At 45.5% G+C, this 19,649-nt stretch overlaps 1 protein-coding gene across 12 annotated transcripts in view; it reads left to right on the top strand.

Annotated features, from left to right (window-relative positions):
* The window catches only part of B3gntl1 (UDP-GlcNAc:betaGal beta-1,3-N-acetylglucosaminyltransferase-like 1), a 56,964-nt gene that overhangs the window by 25,225 nt on the left and 12,090 nt on the right, over positions 1-19,649 (top strand). For 9 of the 12 annotated variants that reach the window (XM_006532753.4, XM_030245752.1, XM_006532754.4 and 6 more), the window contains 4 exons: positions 3,344-3,409; positions 8,089-8,184; positions 17,069-17,164; positions 17,939-18,063. In XM_006532753.4, the coding sequence (XP_006532816.1) occupies positions 3,344-3,409; positions 8,089-8,184; positions 17,069-17,164; positions 17,939-18,063 (383 nt within the window). Of the gene's footprint in view, positions 1-3,277; positions 3,410-8,088; positions 8,185-14,609; positions 16,413-17,044; positions 17,165-17,938; positions 18,064-19,649 lie in introns of those variants that run through there. The other 3 variants (XM_006532755.4, XM_006532756.2, XM_011248860.2) reach the window with 3 other exon arrangements.

Raw genomic sequence — 19,649 nt, 5'->3', positions numbered from 1 at the left:
GTTAATGTTCCCCCAAGGCCTCTCTGCACCTGTCATTTTCAAGGGTACCTTCTTAGAGAGACTTCACTGGGTGCCTGTCTTATCATTTATTCTCCTCAGTTCTCTTGACTAATTTTTAAATAGTGTGCGTGTGAGTGTGTGTGTGTGTGTGTGTGTGTGTGTGTACATACACTTTTGTGTTGCCCAAGCAAGCCAGAAGAGGATGTTGGGTCCTAAGGAGCCGGAGTAGCAGGTGGCTGTGATCTGTTTGATGTGTTGATGTTGGGAACTGAACTCCAGTTTTTAGAAAGGCAGGAAGCCCCTGACTCTCTCTCCAGGCCCCTCTGACCCATCTCTCTCCAGGCCCTCGATGCTCTTTCTGTGGTGCTTCCGGCTCCTTTTCTCAGGCCGCCCCATCATTCCACAGTGATGAGTCCCTGTTCATAATCGTGGAGTTTCAGCCCCTGTGGTGATTTCATGCATTCCAGAAATGCCAGTGATAATGTTTCAAATCTACTTCTCCCTGTGAAAAGAAAGCTCCAGGTAATATTCCTTGGCACGAGCCCTGAGACGAGCGTACTCGGCTTTCATGGTTGATGCAGACAGCATCTTGCATTTAGTCTGTTAGCTCCTCTATTTTACATCGCAAATGTCAGCTGGCTCTGGCTAACCTCACAGTGAGCCTGCCCACAGAGGGTCAGTGAGACCATGAGAGAGAAAGGGATTACCTTCTCGGAGGCACAGTGACACTTCCTGGCTTGTTAGCCAAGTTCTCCCTTACTCTCATTTACAAAGAAAGACTTTTTCATTCTCCAGTCTTAGCCGATTTCTTCTCTTTCTGGTGGCCTCCAAAAACAAAGAGCTTGTTTATATTATTAGTTTTCATGCTCTATAAGGGTTACTACTTGCTTCTCTGTTCACTCTTTGGAGTGAATGTCTGTTACCACATCTTCCTTAGTCTGGTCAATAAGTGTATTAATTCTTTTTGTTCTCTCTTTGCACTTATTGTAGTTGCTGACTCTCAATAGCAGAAGTGGTAGAAGTCACACTTGAATATTCCTTAGGCTCTTGAGACCAATATGGAGCATTTTGGCTTTTTTGCATAGATTCCTGAACTGTAAAATTGGAGTCTTGTTTAATTCTATGTGTATTATTAGTCAGAGCCCAGAGAGGTTGAACAGTAAGGCTGGAGGTGGAGGGTGGTAAGGGTGGTGGTTATGGTGGAGGAGGAGGAGGGGGAGGCATCGGAGGCTGAGGCGGCTGTGTTCTCAGTCCACTGATAAAATGCTAATCTCTCCCAGATCCACCTTCACAGATAGAAGCATCAGGCCATTTTTCTGGGCGGCCTTTAGAACAGTCAAGTCATAAAATTAATCATCACATGTTCATCCTTTGCCAACCTGGCATGCATACACATCTCCTTCAGCAGCACTTGCTTGGGTCCAGCCAGAGTTAGGTACAGTTGTGACACACCATGTAACCATGCTGCTTATAACTGAACATATGCGGTCTCTTCCCCAAAGAGTCATAGTCCTCAAGTGATGTTGAGTCTTCTGGTGTCCCAAAACTGTCATGAGGGGAATAAGAGAGGGAAGAAAACAAAGGTGTTTACCTGATGTGTTAAACAGTAACAGGCTAACATGGAAATGCATTTTAAGTTTGATACCCTCATTTCTGTAATTGGTCACATGATCATAGCTATTCTAACTACTCCCGAAGTCCACTCAGTGGTGAACACAGTCGCAGCTGCTCAGATCAGCAAATCCAGGACAGAAGAACAGATGCAGGACCCTGCCACATACTTAAACTCAAACCCAAGGAAAATTTACCACATTACTTAATAAATGCTCACATAGTGAAAATAATAAAAAGAAAGGAGGGCAGCATGGCCTTAAAAGCCCAAACTGAGGTCACTGTGAGCCAAAGGTAGTCGGAAGCAAGCAGAGGCATGAAGTGTTGGCAGCAGGCACTTCTGTACTTCTTTCTGCCTCCATTTCATAATTCTTTTTCTTTCTTTCTTTTTTTTTTTTTTTTTTTTTTTTTGATTTTTGTTTTTTGAGACAGGGTTTCTCTGTGTAGCCCTGGCTGTCCTGGAACTCACTTTGTAGACCAGGCTGGCCTCGAACTCAGAAATCCACCTGCCTCTGCCTCCCAAGTGCTGGGATTAAAGGCGTGCGCCACCACTGCCCGGCTCCATTTCATAATTCTTTATCATGATTCTTCACCTCAGTGGAGTTGGCTCTTTATCTGGAAGGTGACTCACACATTTATTCTGGAAAAGGTCTAAGCCATTCATCGTGTACCTAGATGGTGTTTTTGTAATTTCTTACTGGCTTTAATCGCAAAGCCTGGTACTACTGAGAGACTCTAAGAAATCTCCCACACTCCACTCTTGCTGGTTCCCTGGTAGAGCAGCCATCTGTTTTCGCCAGTATTCTGGGCATACAACACAATTCCTTTACTTATCTGCTTATCTTTGAGCACAAGGAGTCCAAAGTGGCAGGTGACCCCTTAACTTAGAAGTATTTCCTCTGTCACCTACCCCCACACCCCTTTAAATACTTAAATCTTTGTTGATTATTTATCCACTGAAAATACCTTATTTTACTAGGGAATGAAACATTGCTGCAGATAAATTCACAAAACCACGTTGTGGAGCATATATAAGGAGCTGCCTGTTGTCAACACAGCAAGGACCTGCCACGACGCTGCTTCCAGAAACTTCCTGCTCACAGGGAGGGACCTCAATCTGGGCTTTTAGGGCCACACTGTCCTCATTTTTCTTTATTGTTTTCACTATGTGTGCATTTATTAAGTAATGTGGTAAATTTTTCTAGCCTTTGAGTTTAAGTGTGTGATGGGATCCTCGGTCTGCTCTTCTGTCCTGGATTTGCTAATCTGAGCAGCTGTGACTGCGTTCACTTTGAGAGCAGTGATGTATGTGATTTTTTTTCTCCATCTGATACTTACCGATCGGGATGTTCCATGTCTGGAAAGTGTGGTTTGAATCTCACTTGCATAGAGGACCTTTTTCTACACAGATGGTAAAATCCCGAAGTCTTAGGGAATCTACCTCCAGCTTTACTAGATGATGCCAGAACACCTCTGAGAACAACTCTAAAACTTCACTCAGGCACATGACGGTTCCCTTGTTCTTCATCTGAACCGCACTTGGACTGCCAGAATTTCCTTTTTTCTCATCAATCACATAATTGCTTTCCCTTGATGACTATAAAGAGGGTCCTGGTTTATGGGTATCCGAGCTGACCGCTTACCTTGTTTGCTGTTGTGTTCTTAGACTCTGTGCCTGTTCTAACTGGGCTGCAGCCACTTCCCATGCAGCTAAGATGTGTTCTTCATACAGGACGATGTCATGATGCCGCAGAGAGTGAGGATGCAGTACGAAGCTGCCGGTCAGCACCCGACGAGTGTGAGTACACCTGTCCTGTGTTGTCACCCCCTTTAATGAAATGCCAGTTTGGGTGGTTTTGTTGTTGTTGTTGTTGTTGTTTTTATTTTTTGAGGCAGGGGTTCTCTGTGTAGCCTTTGCTGTCCTACAACTTGATCTGTAGATCAGGCTGGGTTCACACTCACAGAAATCTGCCTGCCTCTGCCTCTGCCTCCGGAGTACTAGGATTAAAGTTGTAGGCCATCACCACTGGCACCAGTAATTTTTTAAAAATAGAGATATTCTTTGGGATTAGAAAGAATCTTTTTACAGTCAACTAGTCAAATCAGGGGGAGATTTGTAACCACCACGTTGTGAGTGAGCCCTTCAGAATGGCTCCCTTTGGAGAGGAACATGCTTCTGGTTAATGGTACCAGGAGTAGGGACTGGAAATACAAGTTCACCTTGCCCCCTGAGGTGTTCTTTTGAGAGAACTTCACTAAGTGAGATTAGAACTCTTAACTTCACCAAATAATAGAATTTCTGGATAAGTTACTGTGGAGTAGAATTGGAGTTTATGAAGACGATGTCTAACATAGATTTAAGCAGGGCACCAACAGACAAGTATTTAGGAAAAGATACTACACCCCAGGTATGGACATAGATCTCTTAAGAGAGTCACTCAAGGGTCTTATCAATAGCTATACATAGGACTTTGATGGCTTCTAAAGTTACACTGTTTCTTTCCTTTTTTTGTTTCTTTTTGTAAATGAGATTGGAGAATACTTTCTGAGGCATATTGGATGGGATTAAAGGCCGATAAGGAAAACCATGGTCAGAAAGCTCAAGCTTGCTGTACTCTACTAGGTTACAGGGCGTTAAGACATGTTCTTACTGTAAGCAAAGTTTACACTCTTGAGAGATTTTCAAAAAACTTGATGTTTTACAGTTGGAAAAGGAGCAGGCCAAATGCAGCCCAGTTGTACATGCTTAGGCCGTAAGCATGCTAACACACTCATTTGAAATAGCTCGGTAAAAAAGCAAATTGTCCCTATGTAGTCAACCTTTACAGCTGACTTTTATCAATTATACGAATTCTCGACTCTCGGTTGGAGAACGACTTCAAGCAAACTCCTTCCTAGGTGAAGGGCTCCTTTCTCTTTCTGTGTCCCCTGCCTTTCTGTCCTGTTACATTCATCATTTTGGAAAGCATCTGTCACTTTGAAACAGATAGAAATATCTCTCTCCCTCTCCCTCTCCCTCCCCCTCCCCCTCCCCCTCCCCCTCCCCCTCCCCCTCCCCCTCCCTCCTTCCCTTTCCCCCCACTTGCTTTATGATGCTGGGATACCCTTTTCCCGGGTAGCCATTCATCCAGGATAGGTTGCTGCTTCTTACCAGGGCGATTGACTCCATGTGAGATCAAGTTGGACTACTCTGGTTCTGATGAGCAAATTATTCAAAGGAAAAAACGCTCATCATAAACCCCCTCCCTGAAGGATGCTTTTAGGCATTCAGTTAGTCCTCCTGTGATCAGGACAGATGGCTATCCTCTAACAGGCGCTGTTCTGTGAACCCCAAGTATAGCTGGTTATCCTCTAACAGGCGCTATTCTGTGAATCCCAAGTGTAGCTCACATACTCGTCTTTTTTTTTTTTTTTTTTTTTTTTTTTACAAAATTGGCACCTTTTTCTTATTTCTCTCCTTCTCTTCCCTTTGATTCTGAGGACGACTCCCTGGCACTTGTGTGTATAGACACAGCCCTCAGGTCCGCCTCTCCTGGAATGGGGCGTCCCCTATCCTATTTCAAGTCAGAGGCTGAAGGCTTATGTACTGAGCTGGAATTGCTGATGTATAAACATGCACGGCACAGGTGCTGTGGAGTATACCTGTAAGACAAGAGGAAATGCCTGACTGCCCTTGAAAGGTTTCTAGGCATGGGATAGTCCCTCTCCATCCCTGTGGCAGCTCTGTGACTCTCAGGGCTGGGGGTTGTTGCAGTAGGGCATGTGCCCAGATCAGTCCCTACCACTCAGACTGCCTGTCCCTCCCTGTCTTTCCAAGCCCATCCTACCCAACCTACCCTTGATGCTGCTTTAGCCTTTAGCCACTTCTCTTTGCGTGTAGGGTAGATGCTCAGCTTTAACATAGGAGATCTCAGAACGACTTCTAGTATAGAGTTTTAGGGCAGGGACACAAGCCACTCTGACCATGCAGGCAGTTGTGAGAGAAGAGATGGAAATACAGACAGAATATACATTGTCCTCCCAGGAGCAGAGGGGATCCATGGATACCATCACTGTGATTACAAAAGGTTCCGGGAGACTCAGGGTCCCAGGGTGTCTGCCAGACTTCTGTGAGGTATGTTTTGGAAAATGAAGATCTGTAAATAGAACCAGGGAACCACAAATTTGTGTAAATATATGTTTTTAGTAACTACAGACTCTAGAATTTTTTTTTCTTTTAAGTTCAAAAGCATAGACTATTCCATTTCATCCCCCTTTCTAATTGGGAAAGATGTCAGAAGGCCAACAGCGTCTGACAACATGTGCTGTCATGGAGCTTATGGGAAGTCCATCTGTACCACATAACAGTGTCCCCAGGATTGGAATCTCTGGATCTCACCCAGCAGTTCAGGGTTTTCTGCCTCAGCCTCCAGAGATGTTGGCAGGTCTCCTCATCATATAGGGAAACAGACTGTTTTCTGATGTGGTTTCTTTGTCAGGAGTAAGTTCCCCCAGGTAGATTTTTGTGCTGTGTATAAAGGGAATAAACCCTGGGGTTTCCAGAGCCCCCTCCCAGGGGCTGACAGTGAGGTAATGTTGTTTATAAAGTTGGACAACAAAAGACAAGCACAGCAGGGTACCTGCTCTGAATTGAGCTGGCTTGGTGCCTCTGACTCTGTGGGGCGTGGTCCCCTGTTGCTCTGCTTGTCCCAACAGTCATGCCCTTCTGAAATCAAGGCAGAGCTGGTCCCTGCCCTGGCTGAAAACAGGTATCTGAAGCTGGTACCCATGTTTTTATGTAAGATGCTGTGTGTTTACTCAGAAATAAGAGTTCCCAGTTTATTTTAATATTATATACACTGGAAACTTGTAAAGAGTTTTGTTAACAAGTATTGACATTTAAGAGTCATATTCTGTTCAGATATTTTAATTTCCACCCCAAACTGAAACTAAACAGATTGGCTACATTAACAAACTTAATTTTGCAGAGGTTGTGTGTGTGTGTGTGTGTGTGTATGTATGAGAGAGAGAGAGAGAGAGAGAGAGAGAGAGAGAGAGAGAGAGAGAGAGAGAGAGATTCATTGAAATGAACTATGATATTTAGAGATATTCAGAAATTTAAAACATAAAACCGTCAGTTTTTCTAACAGTGAAATCAACCTTGATTGCATCTTTATACTGCTTAAGGTTCTAGATTATGACTTTTCTTGCTCAGCCTCATTGGGATCTTAGATACCCTGTCCAGTCTTTGGTAGAGAACCTCATGCTGTATTTTCTTCCCAGCCTTGGAGTCGGGTGGAGTACCCCTGTCCTTTCTGTTTCTCTTCCTGACTCAGCATGTCAGGACCAATTGGCTCTGTAACACAAAATTAGCCTGAGAAGAAGCAGTTACTATGATTCTGGGGTTAAAATCATGGCTTACAAAGTCCCAATCTGCAGTTGCTGGTTGGTGGCTATGTTGATTATTATGTTTAGTTTGTTCAGAAGGAATGAAATGAATGTTGGCAGTATGTTCCTACCCTGTTGTTACTTCTAAGCCATTTACAAGAAAACCACTTGGGAAGGGAAGACCTCTGATGGCAACTGCTCTAATGCATTCCATTGAATCACTGCAGAATTGTTGGATTTTTATGCTTTGGGCGTTATTAGCAGCTCTAAATGTGATTTTATTTTTTTATTCCTGTCTCCTCAACCTTTGCAGCCTGAATCAGTTCTGGAACTGAGAAGTTACTGTAGGAAACCTCATGTTGGTTCTACAGGATCCTTCAATGTCCACAGGGGTCTTCCCACTAGATTCATGAGCAGAGCTATAGGAGAAAGAGTGGTCATTAGTGCAGCTTCAAGGATACCAAAGTAAAGGCAGGAAAATAATATCCCATGTGTGTGGCCTGTTACAAACAAACATGGTGGTGAGTGGCTTCCGTACACATAAACACTAGATCTCCAATAGTTCTTTTCAGAACCCTTGTACATAGAACTGTGGGTGTCTGCAGTCAGTGTCAGCTTAACTCCTAGATATAGCAGGCGAACCACTTAGTCCATCTAGCAAAGCAGGAGCTTCATTTCTGGGTAAAGTCTCACCTACTCTTGTCACACAGTATGAGTACGGTGAGAGCCCCTAAGCAGAATTTCACTGACCTTTGTCAATGACCAGTGATGCAAGAATTTCAACCCAACTGCCGTTTCACAGATTCTTTTTCCTTGTGTGAAACCTAAACTTCAACCCAAGCATACCATCACCAAGTGTGTTAGTCAGTTTTCCATCGCAGTGACCATGGCCTCGGCCACTTAAGGCAGAAAGAACAAATGTTGGCTTACGTTTTAGAGGGAACATGATATGGAGGCATAGCAGTGAGTAACAGCCATAGATCTCATGTGTGCCTGGCATCCTGCTCTCTCTTGCCCTTGATGCCAGGGATTTTTGCCTAAATCAGCCCCCAATCCATGGATTTCATACATACTTACAAAGTCTTAAAAAATATTTGTTGTTTTCCACAGATCATAGGATGCCAAGTGAGAAGAGATCCCCCGGACTCTACAGAGCGATATACACGTTGGATCAACCATTTGACATCTGATCAGCTGCTGACACAGGTAACAATCAACAAGTTTGTGGCCTTTTATAGACTCAACTGCTTCCGGTTAGAGCCCTCTGGGACAGTGTCCAACTTCTTGGCACACTCTGTCAGGGTGGGGTCTTTGTATCTTCACTCATCTATATGCTCTTGAATAGACAGTATCTAGTTGGGGCATACTCATGTGGTTTTGAGCTTTGATGGGTCAGGACAATATTGGACATTATCTCAGGTATTATGCTCAGAATCCAGCCCTGGCTGCCTGGAACTTGCCACATAGACCAGTGGCATAGAGCATGTGTCTCTGCCTTCTGAGTTCTGAGCCTGAAGATGTGTACTACCACTCCAACCATAGGAACTATAAAATAGAGGGGTCTGTGCCCGTCAGTGTTGACTGTGTGTGAATGTATATTTGAACCTTTTCTCAGGATTCAAATATTCATAAAACATTTACCAGAACACCTCATAAAATTGGAAACCTAGTTAGGATGAAGGAGGATATAAGATTCAGGTGACAGGGCTTTAGTTCTAGCAGACCTTCAAAGAAGACCTAATTCCAATACTCCTCAAACTATTTCACAAAATAGAAACAGAAGGTACTCTACCTAATTTGTACTATGAAGCCACAATTACTCTGATACCTAAACCGCACAAAGACCCAACAAAGAGAGAGAACTTTAGACCAATTTCCCGTATGAATATCGATGTAAAAATACTCAATAAAATTCTCGCAAACTGAATCCAAGAACACATCAAAATGATCATCCATTATGATCAAGTAGGCTTCATCTCAGGGATGCAGGAATGGTTCAATATATGGAAATCCATCAATGTAATCCACTATATAAACAAACTCAAAAGACCTTAGCACTAACATCAGCTAAGCAGCCCATTCTCAGAAGCATGGACCACTGAGGCCTTAGGAAGCAGCTAGGCACAGGGAAAAAAATTCCTGAACAGAACACCAATGGCTTGTGCTGTAATATCAAGAATTGACAAATGGAACCTCATAAAATTGCAAAGCTTCTGTAAGGCAAAGGACACTGTCAGTAAGACAAAAACTCAACCAAAAGATTGGGAAAAGATCTTTACCAACCATAAGAACTCAAGAAGTTAGACTCCAGAAAACCAAATAACCGTATTAAAAAATGGGGTACAAGCTGGGTGGTGCTGGCACATGCCTTTAATCAAAGCACCTGGGAGGCAGAGGCAGGTGGATTTCTGAGTTTGAGGCCAGCCAGGGCTACACACAGAAACCCTGTCTCAAAAAGCCCCAAAAAATGGGGTACAGAGCTAAACAAAGAATTTTCAACTGAGGAAAACCGAATGGCTGTGAAGCACCTAAAAAAATGTTCAACATTCTTAATCATCAGGGAAATGCAAATCAAAACAATCTTGAGATTCCACTTCACACCAGTCAGAATGGCTAAGATCAAAAACTTAGGTGACAGCAGATGCTGGCGAGGATTCGGAGAAAGAGGAACACTCCTCCATTGCTGGTGGGATTGCAAACTGGTACAACCACTCTGGAAATCAGTTTGGTGGTCCCTCAAAAAATTGGACATTGTACTACCAGAAGATCCAGCAATACCACTCCTGCACATATATCCAGAAGATACTCCAACTTGTAATAAGGACACATGCTCCACTATGTTCATAGCAGCCTTATTTATAATAGCCAGAAGCTGGAAAGAACCCAGATGTCCCTCAACAGAGGAATGGATATAGAAAATGTGATACATTACACAATGGAGTACTATGCAGCTATTAAAAACAATGAGTTTAAGAAATTCTTAGCCAAATGGATGGATCTGGAGGACATCATCCTGAGTGAGATAACCCAATCACAAAAGAACACACATGATACGCACTCACTGATAAGTGGATATTAGCCTAGAAGCTCAGAATACCCAAGATACAATTTGCAAAACATATGAAACAAGGAAGACCACAGTGTGGATACTTCAGTCCTTCTTAGAAGGGGGAACAAAATACCCACGGAAGGAGTTACAAAGTTCAGAGCAAAGACTGAAGGAATGACCATCCAGAGACTGCCCCTACCTAGGGATCCATCCCATAAAAAACCACTAAACCCAGACACTATTGTGGATGCCAACAAGAGCTTGCTGACAGGAGCCTGATAAAGCTGTCTTCTGGAAGGATCTGCCAGTGTCTGACAAATACAGAAGTGGATGCTCACAGTCATTCATTGGATGGAGCACAGGGTCCCCAATGAAGGAGCTAGAGAAGGTACCCAAGGAGCTGAAGGGGTTTGCAGTCCCATAGGGGGAACAACAATATGGACTAACCAATAGCTCCGTGGGACTAAACCACCAATCAAAGAAAACACATGGTGTAGGAGTCATGACTCTAGCTACATATGTAGCAGAGGATGGCCTAGTCGGTCATCAATGGGAGGAGAGGCCCTAGGTTCTGTGAAGGTTCTATTCCTCAGATAGGGGAATGCCAGGGCCAGGAATGGGAGTGGGCGGGTTGGGGAGCAGGGGGAGGTGGAAGGGGATAGGGGATTTTTGGAGGGGAAACTAGGAAAGGGGATAACGTTTGAAATGTAAATAAAGAAGATGTCTAATGAAACATTAAAAAAAGAAGAAAAGATTCAGGTGCTCTTGTTCACATAAGATGAATGGACGGGAATAAGTTTAAATCTTGAACTAAGCCACCATCTGTGGAATCTTCATGAGCTGGAGAAAGCCAGTTCCTTGGAAATCTTTTCCTATGCTCACGTTGACCGCGGTAGTGCAGTGACCCTGTCCTTGGAACTGAGTGCATTGGCATGATGTTCGTGTGTATAATGACATCACAAGACAGAAGGCACCCACAGAGGGCCAAAACACGGCAGGCTGGCAAGGATTGCCACCATAACTTCCGAGAGTGTTTTCTCTGCATGAGTGTGGTGAGAAGAGCCTCCCAGGACCAGGTACTTCCTGAGCTCCTGGGAGAGACTCTTAGTCCAGGTGACTCGTGTTCACAGGTCCCATGCCACCGTAGTCCGTTTGTCTAACATTTAAAACTGTAGGCGGTGGGCTGCCAGCATCTGTGCTGTCTTCTCTTGCTCAGTGTGACTTGGTGACTGAATCTGAGCTCTAGTTGCAGTAAACAAGGACCCACATGTCCAAGTGAGCAGCTCTCTGGCACCACAAACTCTCTTGGGTCCTGTTGGTCAGACTGAGAGTTTAAGACCTGACCTAAGTGCGTAGTTTTCAGTTCATCTGATAGTGAGATCTGGAATCTCAATACACAAGGGTAGTGATGGTGTTTATCGGGTCATCCATGTCTCAGCAGCTGGCTGAACTGAGCACAACTGAGCCTTGGGGTTGACTCCATGACATACCTGGGCCACATGCTTATCCAAGTCTGTCTCCTTGCTCCTGCCAGTGTGAGTGTACAGACATGAGTTCTCAGGTGCACACCACGAGATGGACTTGCCAGCTCACACTGTAATCCTATTTTTAGTCTTTTTGAGGAACTGTTGAACTGTTTTTCTGCTGTGCCAGAAGCTTGGGGGGTGTCTTTGATTTCTCCACAGCTTTTATCATCATCTGATTTGGGAGGGCTTTGATAGCACTCTCCTGCTGGGGATAAGGCGACTCTCACAGGGGTTAACACACATTTCTCTGGTGCCAAGCTAAGCTGAATAGCTGTTGATGTGTTGTGCTCACTGTGTCTTCTGTAGATAAATGCCTGACCACATCTTTTGCCCTTTTTAAGTGGAGCTGTTAGGGGTTTGTTGTGGATTGGTAGGAACTTTGTCAACATCTGGACCGGCCTCCTACGCTGAGGGTTGTCTTTTCAGACTGACTGTAGTCTTTGATGCAGACGCCTCTTAACTTGGAGAGTGTGCTTCTGTGTGTAGTGCAAGTGTGTGTGTGTCTGTGTGTGTCTGTGTGAGTGTGTGTGTGTCTTCACGCACACACAAATATGTTACAAACTTTCTGATCACTGCATCTCAAAGGTCTGCCTGTGCTAGGGAACGTGGAAGTCCCTTCCTGGTTATTGTGATCCCTTGTGGTCAGCAGAGCTGGTCCAAGTGTTTCAGGATCCTGAGAAAGGCACCACAATTCTGTTGTGTCCTACAGGGTGGCTTTCTTCTCTTTCTTTCCCTGTGAGGAAGGAGCCTTGTGAGATCCTCAGGTACCCAGGCCAGGTATCCCGTTGCCTTCCTTGGGGGCTGGGGAATGTGGACAGCCTCTGCACTGAGGATTTGAGCAAGGCTGGCCTGTGTCCACTATTCTCCCCCTGTTCCCAAAGTAGCCAAGGTAGAAAAGAGGTTATAAAGTGACCAGGTGCCCAACACCTACCTCTTGCTCACCAGCAGGGATAACTTGCTTTATAGCATCTCCCAAAGCTTCCAAAGGTTGGTTTTCTGCTAGGGCAACTCTGAGCTTCTCATAGTGAGTCATAGGCCTAATAACATCTCTCTCTTGAGGGAAACTATGGTCCTGAGTCAGTTGGTCAGGGACTCTGGTCCTCTCAAGCTTTCTGGTTAAGATAGGCTTGCTGTAGTAGTAAGAGGGAATGATCAGACAGGGCTGTTTTATATCCAGTTAGGGTCCGAGGTAAAGGGAGATATATGTGCTCGGAGTGAATCACCTGCTGCCTTTTTGGGGACCCAGCTTACTGCCACTGCCATTTTACACCATGACAGGTGAAATCATAGGATTAATCTCAGAATAAATAAATGGCAGTTTTACAGGATGATAAAACCAATAATGAGCAAGTTTCTAAAGCATTTAAAGCCTTATAAGTACTATCTTGTCAGAAACCAAACCGTAAATCCTCCAAGCAAAAACAAGTTCTCGGGTTAGCACTTACCTGAAGGGACAGAGACCCTGGAGCTGCCGCCCACGCAGCCAGGATGAATAAATCTTCAGGGCTCGGTGGATTGCTCTGACTTGGTACATCCTGCATTGCCAAGTCCACCACCCTTCAGCTGTTCAGTGCACGTGTTCACATGTGGGCTGTACCTGACTCTGTGTGTGTGTGTGTGTGAAGTATATGTGGTGTTTGCTTACATTTTTGTGTGGTCAGGAATGTGAGTGCATAATTTTACAGACTGATGTACTACTGCGGTCAACTTCATCCCACCTGGACCAAGTTCAGCATCCCTTCAAGATAAGAGCCACAAAGAGGCTAGGAGCAGAAGGAACACATCTCAAAGTAGTAAAGGCTGTGCGTCATAGATACTGAGTGGGGAAAACTGAAAAAAAAAAAACATGTAAAATTGATGGTGAAGCAAAGGTATCCACTGTATTTTTTTTTCAGTGAAGTGCTTGAAACTTTAATGAGCAGTAAAGCAAGAGAAAGAAAAGGGATGTAAGTAAGTAATGAAGAAGTCAGGTTGGTTATTCCTGCTTGCACCCAATATTAACCCATTCTTAAAAGACACCCCCAAAACACTTAGGACTCCAAACCATGGTAAATGTGATGGGTTGTATGTGCTCAGGGAGTGGCACTATTAGGAGATGTGGCCTTATTGGAGTAGGTGTGTCACTGTGGGTGTGGGCTTTCAGACCCTCATTCTAGCTGCCTGGAAGCCAGTATTCTGCTAGCAGCCTTCAGAAGGAGATGCAGACAGCAAGTCACTGTGTTTGTTAAGAAGTGGGCGCAGGAGCTGGAGAGTTGGCACAGGGGTCAAGCACACTTGTTCTTGCAGAGGACCTGGGTTTAATTCCCGCACCCATACGATGACTCACAACCACCTGTAACTCCAGTTCCTGTCCATCTGATGCCCTCTTCCGACCCCAGTGGATAGGAGGCAGGAACATGGTGCACGTGCATAGGCAAAATATTCACACGCATAAAATAATTAAAAAGAAAATTAGAGCTGGTGTGGTAGTGCACACCTTGAGTGCCAGCACCTTGGTGGCAGAGGCAAGTGGATCTCTGTGAATTCGAGATGAGCCTGGTCTACATAGTGAGAACAGCCAAAGTTACATAATGAGACCCTGTCTCAAAAAAAAAAAAAAAAAAAAAAAAAGCAAAACGTAGAGGTTGGAGGTGGAGGGGGAAGAAGCAAAATAAAGAGACAGGGGCTGTTGTCTGTAAAGGACAGTTACAGATTGAATCTAGAAGTCTGAAGATGGATGCTTTGGGGGTTCTATTGTCTGTGGCTCAGTTTTGGAGCACATAGACCTACCTTGTTTAAGCATCTCCACATGTGGCATCTCAATGTGGGTGGAGGTTACCAGAACTACCAGGTACTTAAACCCTTGATCAGAACCTGGATCCTCTTCCAACCTGACTCTTAGGGACTAGAGATGGCCAAGTAGGACCTGATTCTGAAGGCACTGAGGGAAGAAGGCTTTTATAGCAATGATGCTGGCATGACAAACTTAATTCTCTTCCATTTTGGCGGGGGAGGAATGGATGGAAAGAAATCGACATCTTTGTCTCAAACAAAAAAAGACAATTTACCTCCTTTTTTTTTTTTTTTTTTTTTTTTGACATCCATTTCTTTGGAACAAAGCTGGAGGTTGTCGCTCCAGCAGGGACTGAAGCAGCTGTCAGAGAGGTGGGAACTTGACTAGGGAGGAGGATCTCTGTATTATGGGATGTGTGGTGGGTGTCTGAATAAAATGCCCTCCATACATCAAAAAGGAGTGGCCCTTTTGAGCGTTGATGCCTTTTTGGAGTAGGTGTGGCTTTGTTAGAGGAAGCAGGTCACTAGTGGGTGGGCTTTGAGGTATCAGAAGATCAAAGCCAGGCCTAGTGGCTCACAGTGACATCCTGCAGCCTGCTGATCTGGATGTAGAAGGCTTAGCACCATGGCTGCCTGCACACTGCCATGATTCCTGCCAGGATGATAATGGACTTTAAACCTTTGAAAGTGTAAGCCAGCTCCACTTTTTTCTTTATAGGAAGTGCCATGGTCCTGGTGTCTCTTCACAGCAATAGAAACCCTAACTAGGACAGGTGGTCACCGCTGATCTCAGGCCTGCTTAGCCACCATAGCCTGTAACCTAGCCACCTTCACTACTCAAGTGGACACCACCACTACAGAGAGTTGTTTGAGGGTTGTGACGGTAAGGTGGTCACCATGCCAGAAGATATCCCTAGACCCTTGCTGCTGTGCTGGGGAGGTAGCAGAAAAGCGGACTATTAGCAGGGCAGACTCCTGACGTAGGCGGTGCAGGTATATCTTCTTTGCAAGGACTGTGGCCTTTTCCTCCATCCAGGGAAGTCGTGTCCTAGAGATACCACAGCCCCCTCACTATGGTCTCCTTTGAGCTGACTTTCCATTATTTATTTTGAGGTAGAGCACCATGTAGCCCAGGTTGGCCTTAAACCCCTGACCTCCTATCAGTAGCCTTCTCAGTGCTGAGATCACAACGGTGTGGTTTTAAAACTGTTTAAACATTGATTTGATTGATGGATGGACGGATAGCTTCTGTGTGTGAGCATGCTCCTGCCGTTATCCACATGTGGAGGTCACAGGACAGCTTGGGAGAGACTGTTTTCTCCTACCGTGTCAGTTTCCAGAGACTGGAATCAAGTCCTCAGGCTTGGTGGCAAAGACCTTTCTCCATTGAGCACAGTTTTTGAATTTTTCTTCTTATTTTTTTTATTCATCTGTTCATATGTGTGTGTGTACATGGCATGCCACTGCACCTCACAAGTGCTTAGGTTATAGGCATGTGTTACCATGTCCAGCAAGATCAGGCTGTTCTTTCCTGCTAGTCTTTTGTCCTGGGATCAGCTGAGGCTGGGCCCAGACCACAGAGAGTCAAGGCAAATCATAAACAGATGATGTCATGTCAATGTGATGGGTGCAGTGATGTCATAAACAGGTGATGTCATGTCAGTGTGATGGGTAGTGACATCATAAACACGTGATGTCATCTCAGTGTGATGGGTACAGTGACGTCATAAACAGGTGATGTCATGTCAGTGTGATGGGTACAGGGGCAGAAGCCCTAGGGAGAGTGTCCCAGGAAACCGTGAACATCTGGCCGGGGGGTTGGCTGCTGAGGAGCAGCACAAGGGAAAGCACGGTTGTGTCCCAAGTGCACGCAAACCCAAAAGTGGGGAGCAGGGGCAGCTCTGAGCTCAGCTGAGTGCCATGCTCACCACACCTGTGAGTGACATCTCAGCTGATTCTCCTGACAGCCCAAGGCTCTCCTTGGCAGGGCACTGGCGTTTTCCAAATGCGCCAGCATCTGTTTAGGTTCTTGTCCTCAATCTGTTCCTGGTACAATTATCCCAGGGTAAATGCCACCTGCTCATATGGTATGGTTCTCTTCTGTGACAGCTAAACTCAGTTCACTAGCATTTTGTTGGCTCTATTCATGAGGAACACTGCTTTCTTGTGATCCCCCCCCTCCGCCCCCCGGCTCTGATAGCCAGTGATTTAGAAAGGCTCAACTGTTTTTGAAAGAGTTTGTGAGAGTTTTGAAAGAGTTTGTCAGGTCTTTAAGCATTTGTCAGTGTACACGGGAGAGCCACATGGCCTGGGCTTCTCTGTGGGAAGACTCAAGTTTCAAGCTCATTAGAAATGGCTCAGGTTTTCTGACTTGAGTCAGTTCTGATATTCTGCTTCCCTATCTAGTCATTGCTGCTTCCTTTCATGCTACTTCAAGTTTCTCTGTTTGCAGTTAAAAGCAGTGTGTGTTCTGCTGGATCCCATATACAGCTTCACCGTCTTACATAAACAGGGGGATCCCTACTATGCTTAGCAATGCAGAGTGGCGACCTGGAAGTGGCCTCAGTTAATTTCCACCCGTTCGTCATGTGGGCTAATCTCTATAGAGTGCTTCAAACCCTCATTTCCACCAAAGGAGGAGTATAAACTCTTGTCACTCTCTTAATGTCGGGAGAAGCAGGTTGTAGGTTGTTTATAATGTACCATTCTTTTCTATTAGTGTCACCGGTGTAATCCCTCTTAGGTGTTCACCTCCCACGGCCCCACGGTGATCATGCCTACCTGGTTCTGCTCTCGGGCCTGGTTCTCCCACGTGGGCCCATTTGATGAAGGAGGCCAGGTAAGTGCCAACCGGTAGACTTTGGGCTATTTGTGGGTTCCCCTAGGTTGGGGAAGCGCCTGTACCAGGGCCAGAGTTTGGGAAATTCAGCCTCTTTCCAGCACTCCTGTTAGTTTCCTGCTTCTTGGCTCAACATTGCCCCCTTCTGCTTTTGGTGATGAAGTACAGACTGGCAACAGACCACCCTGTGGGTGATATTCTAACTCCCTTTTATCTCAGCCTTCCTTGCATTCTGACTCATCCAGTCTCTCCCACGGTCAGCATCTCACTGAGGGCCTCCTGGGAAGTGAGCTTATCCACCCCTTTTTCTCCACCCTCAAGGCCATGCAGCTCAGAAGCCACTCTGTGCTCACTGATCCATTATTCCATGGTTCTTTCTGTTGATCGCTTGCCCCAAGACCTTTTCTGACCCACACAGAATTTAAGGCAGAACTGGGTCTTGGGACCCTCAACTAGCCTACCTTCTGCTTCACCCTCCAGTCGTCTTACAGTTCATTCCTTACCTGCTGAGAAAAACTAATCTCCATTTCTCTCTTGTGACCCACATCACCCTAAGTATCAGAGCAGACTCTTTTCTTTTATTGAGGCAAAATCTGGCTGTGGTACCAGGTCGAGCACTGGCTTCTGGGTTCAAGCAATCCCATGAGCTCTGCCTCCCAGATACCGGGGCCACACGTGCCACAATACTTGGCTCTAAGCAAAACACCCTTCCATAGCAACTGATGGCCTGGGTCAGTATCCAGCTTGGCGAGCACTATCCTCTGGCTTTTGCAGGGTGTTCCAGAGGATCTGCTGTTCTTCTATGAGCACCTCAGGAAGGGCGGTGGCGTCTTCCGGGTGGACCACAGCCTGCTACTCTACCGATACCACCTGTATGCAGCCACACATTCGGTCCTTGAGTAAGTAGGGCATACCAGGTTCTGGAAACATCTGGAATGGTCCAAGAACAGGTGAGGTGCAGGTACAGCCAGGCCTAGATCACTTGTGAGTCACTCCTGCGACTAGACCCAGGGCTGGTGGAGTCAGGACTCGTGATAGCAGGGTATAGGCCATGCCACTGGGCAGGTTAAGGTGGGGTCAGAGTATACTGTGTCACCTTTGTGGGAAGTCCCTTCAAGGCTGCTGGATGTCCTGTTCCACAGAGGTCAGGAAACATCAATGCAAAAGCCAAACACCAGTTTTCCTGAATGTGTGAGGCGAAGGCTTGCTCTCCACTTCGTTCTCATTTGCTCCAAATTAGCATGGCTTTCCATGGGACCCAAGAAGACTTCTGACAAACCAACAGTCCTCACGGTGGAGAGAGTTGTCACATAGTGGCTGAGCTATGCCTCCATAGCTGATGATCCACTTTCACTTTTCTTTGGCTAGCCAACTGTCCTTCGTCCTCCAAGCCCACTGGTTAAAGATGTGGACAGGGTAAAAGAGGGTGAGCTCATTAACTCTTCAGTCTGTCCTGTGTATGAGACACTTATATCAGCCACCTCACTATGAAGTGAGCTGTGCCTGTGCTAGGAGACTGTCCCCTCTACAGCCCATGGACACTGGGGGAAGTGACCCCCGGGAACCTTATTGCCCAAACCACAGATTTATAGTCGTGTACTTACAGCTGCAAAGCGGCAGGTTCTTAGCCTGGTTGGAGCCATCTGAGTGGGAGTTCCCTCCCGAGTGTCTTACATCTACCACCAGGCTTCAGTGTGCAGCATGTCAGTGAGTCTGGGGTCCCTGGACCTTGGACCTGTACCATTTACAAGATTCAGCTTCATGTACACCAGAACTTGCCCTCCTTGTACCTGAATGTCATCACAGCTTTGGAGGAGCGTCTTGCAGGGCTGCTGTCAGGAGGCAGACACTGGTGGGACCAGCTCGTAGGAAAGATGCTCAGAGGACATGGCAGTTCTGAGCCTGTGAGCATCTCAAACACAGTTGAAACCCACAGACAGACGCACATGTAGTGCAGACTTAATCAGTCCCTTTTGCCACTAGCAAACATAGAGAAGATTGTAGCAGCCCTGCAGACTAGCAAGGCTCTAAGAGTCCTGTACTTAGCTGTGGAATCTGTCTTAGTAAATTTTAAGTGGTTGAAACTTACAGACTATGTCATGAACATCTTAGCTGCCCAGTTTCCTATGACAAACTGTGGTAAGCTAATAGCTTTTGACCATAAGTATTTGCTTCTCAAAGCTCTGTATGTTGAGCACAAGTGGTGTCTTCCTACTGTGCTCTCACATTCCAGGAGAGGCACCATACTCTCTGGGTGTCATCTCCCAAAGGCCTCACATCTTCAGTATCTCTGGGGTAGGATTTCAACATAGGGAATGGTAGTACTAAAAAGTTTTACCTTCAGCAACCAAAGTGTTAAGTTAGAAACTATTTCAGTATCTTGAAAAATCTAATATGTGGAAATTAAGTAACCAAAGGAAAAATCACAAAGGAAATTAGAAAAAAAAAAAAACTACAGCCTTCAGCATGAGTCGGTGAAACTGCA

Source organism: Mus musculus, chromosome 11, assembly GCF_000001635.26.
Source record: "Mus musculus strain C57BL/6J chromosome 11, GRCm38.p6 C57BL/6J".
Classification (NCBI taxonomy): Eukaryota; Metazoa; Chordata; class Mammalia; order Rodentia; family Muridae; genus Mus; species Mus musculus.
This window is presented reverse-complemented; position numbering and strand designations above follow the sequence as displayed.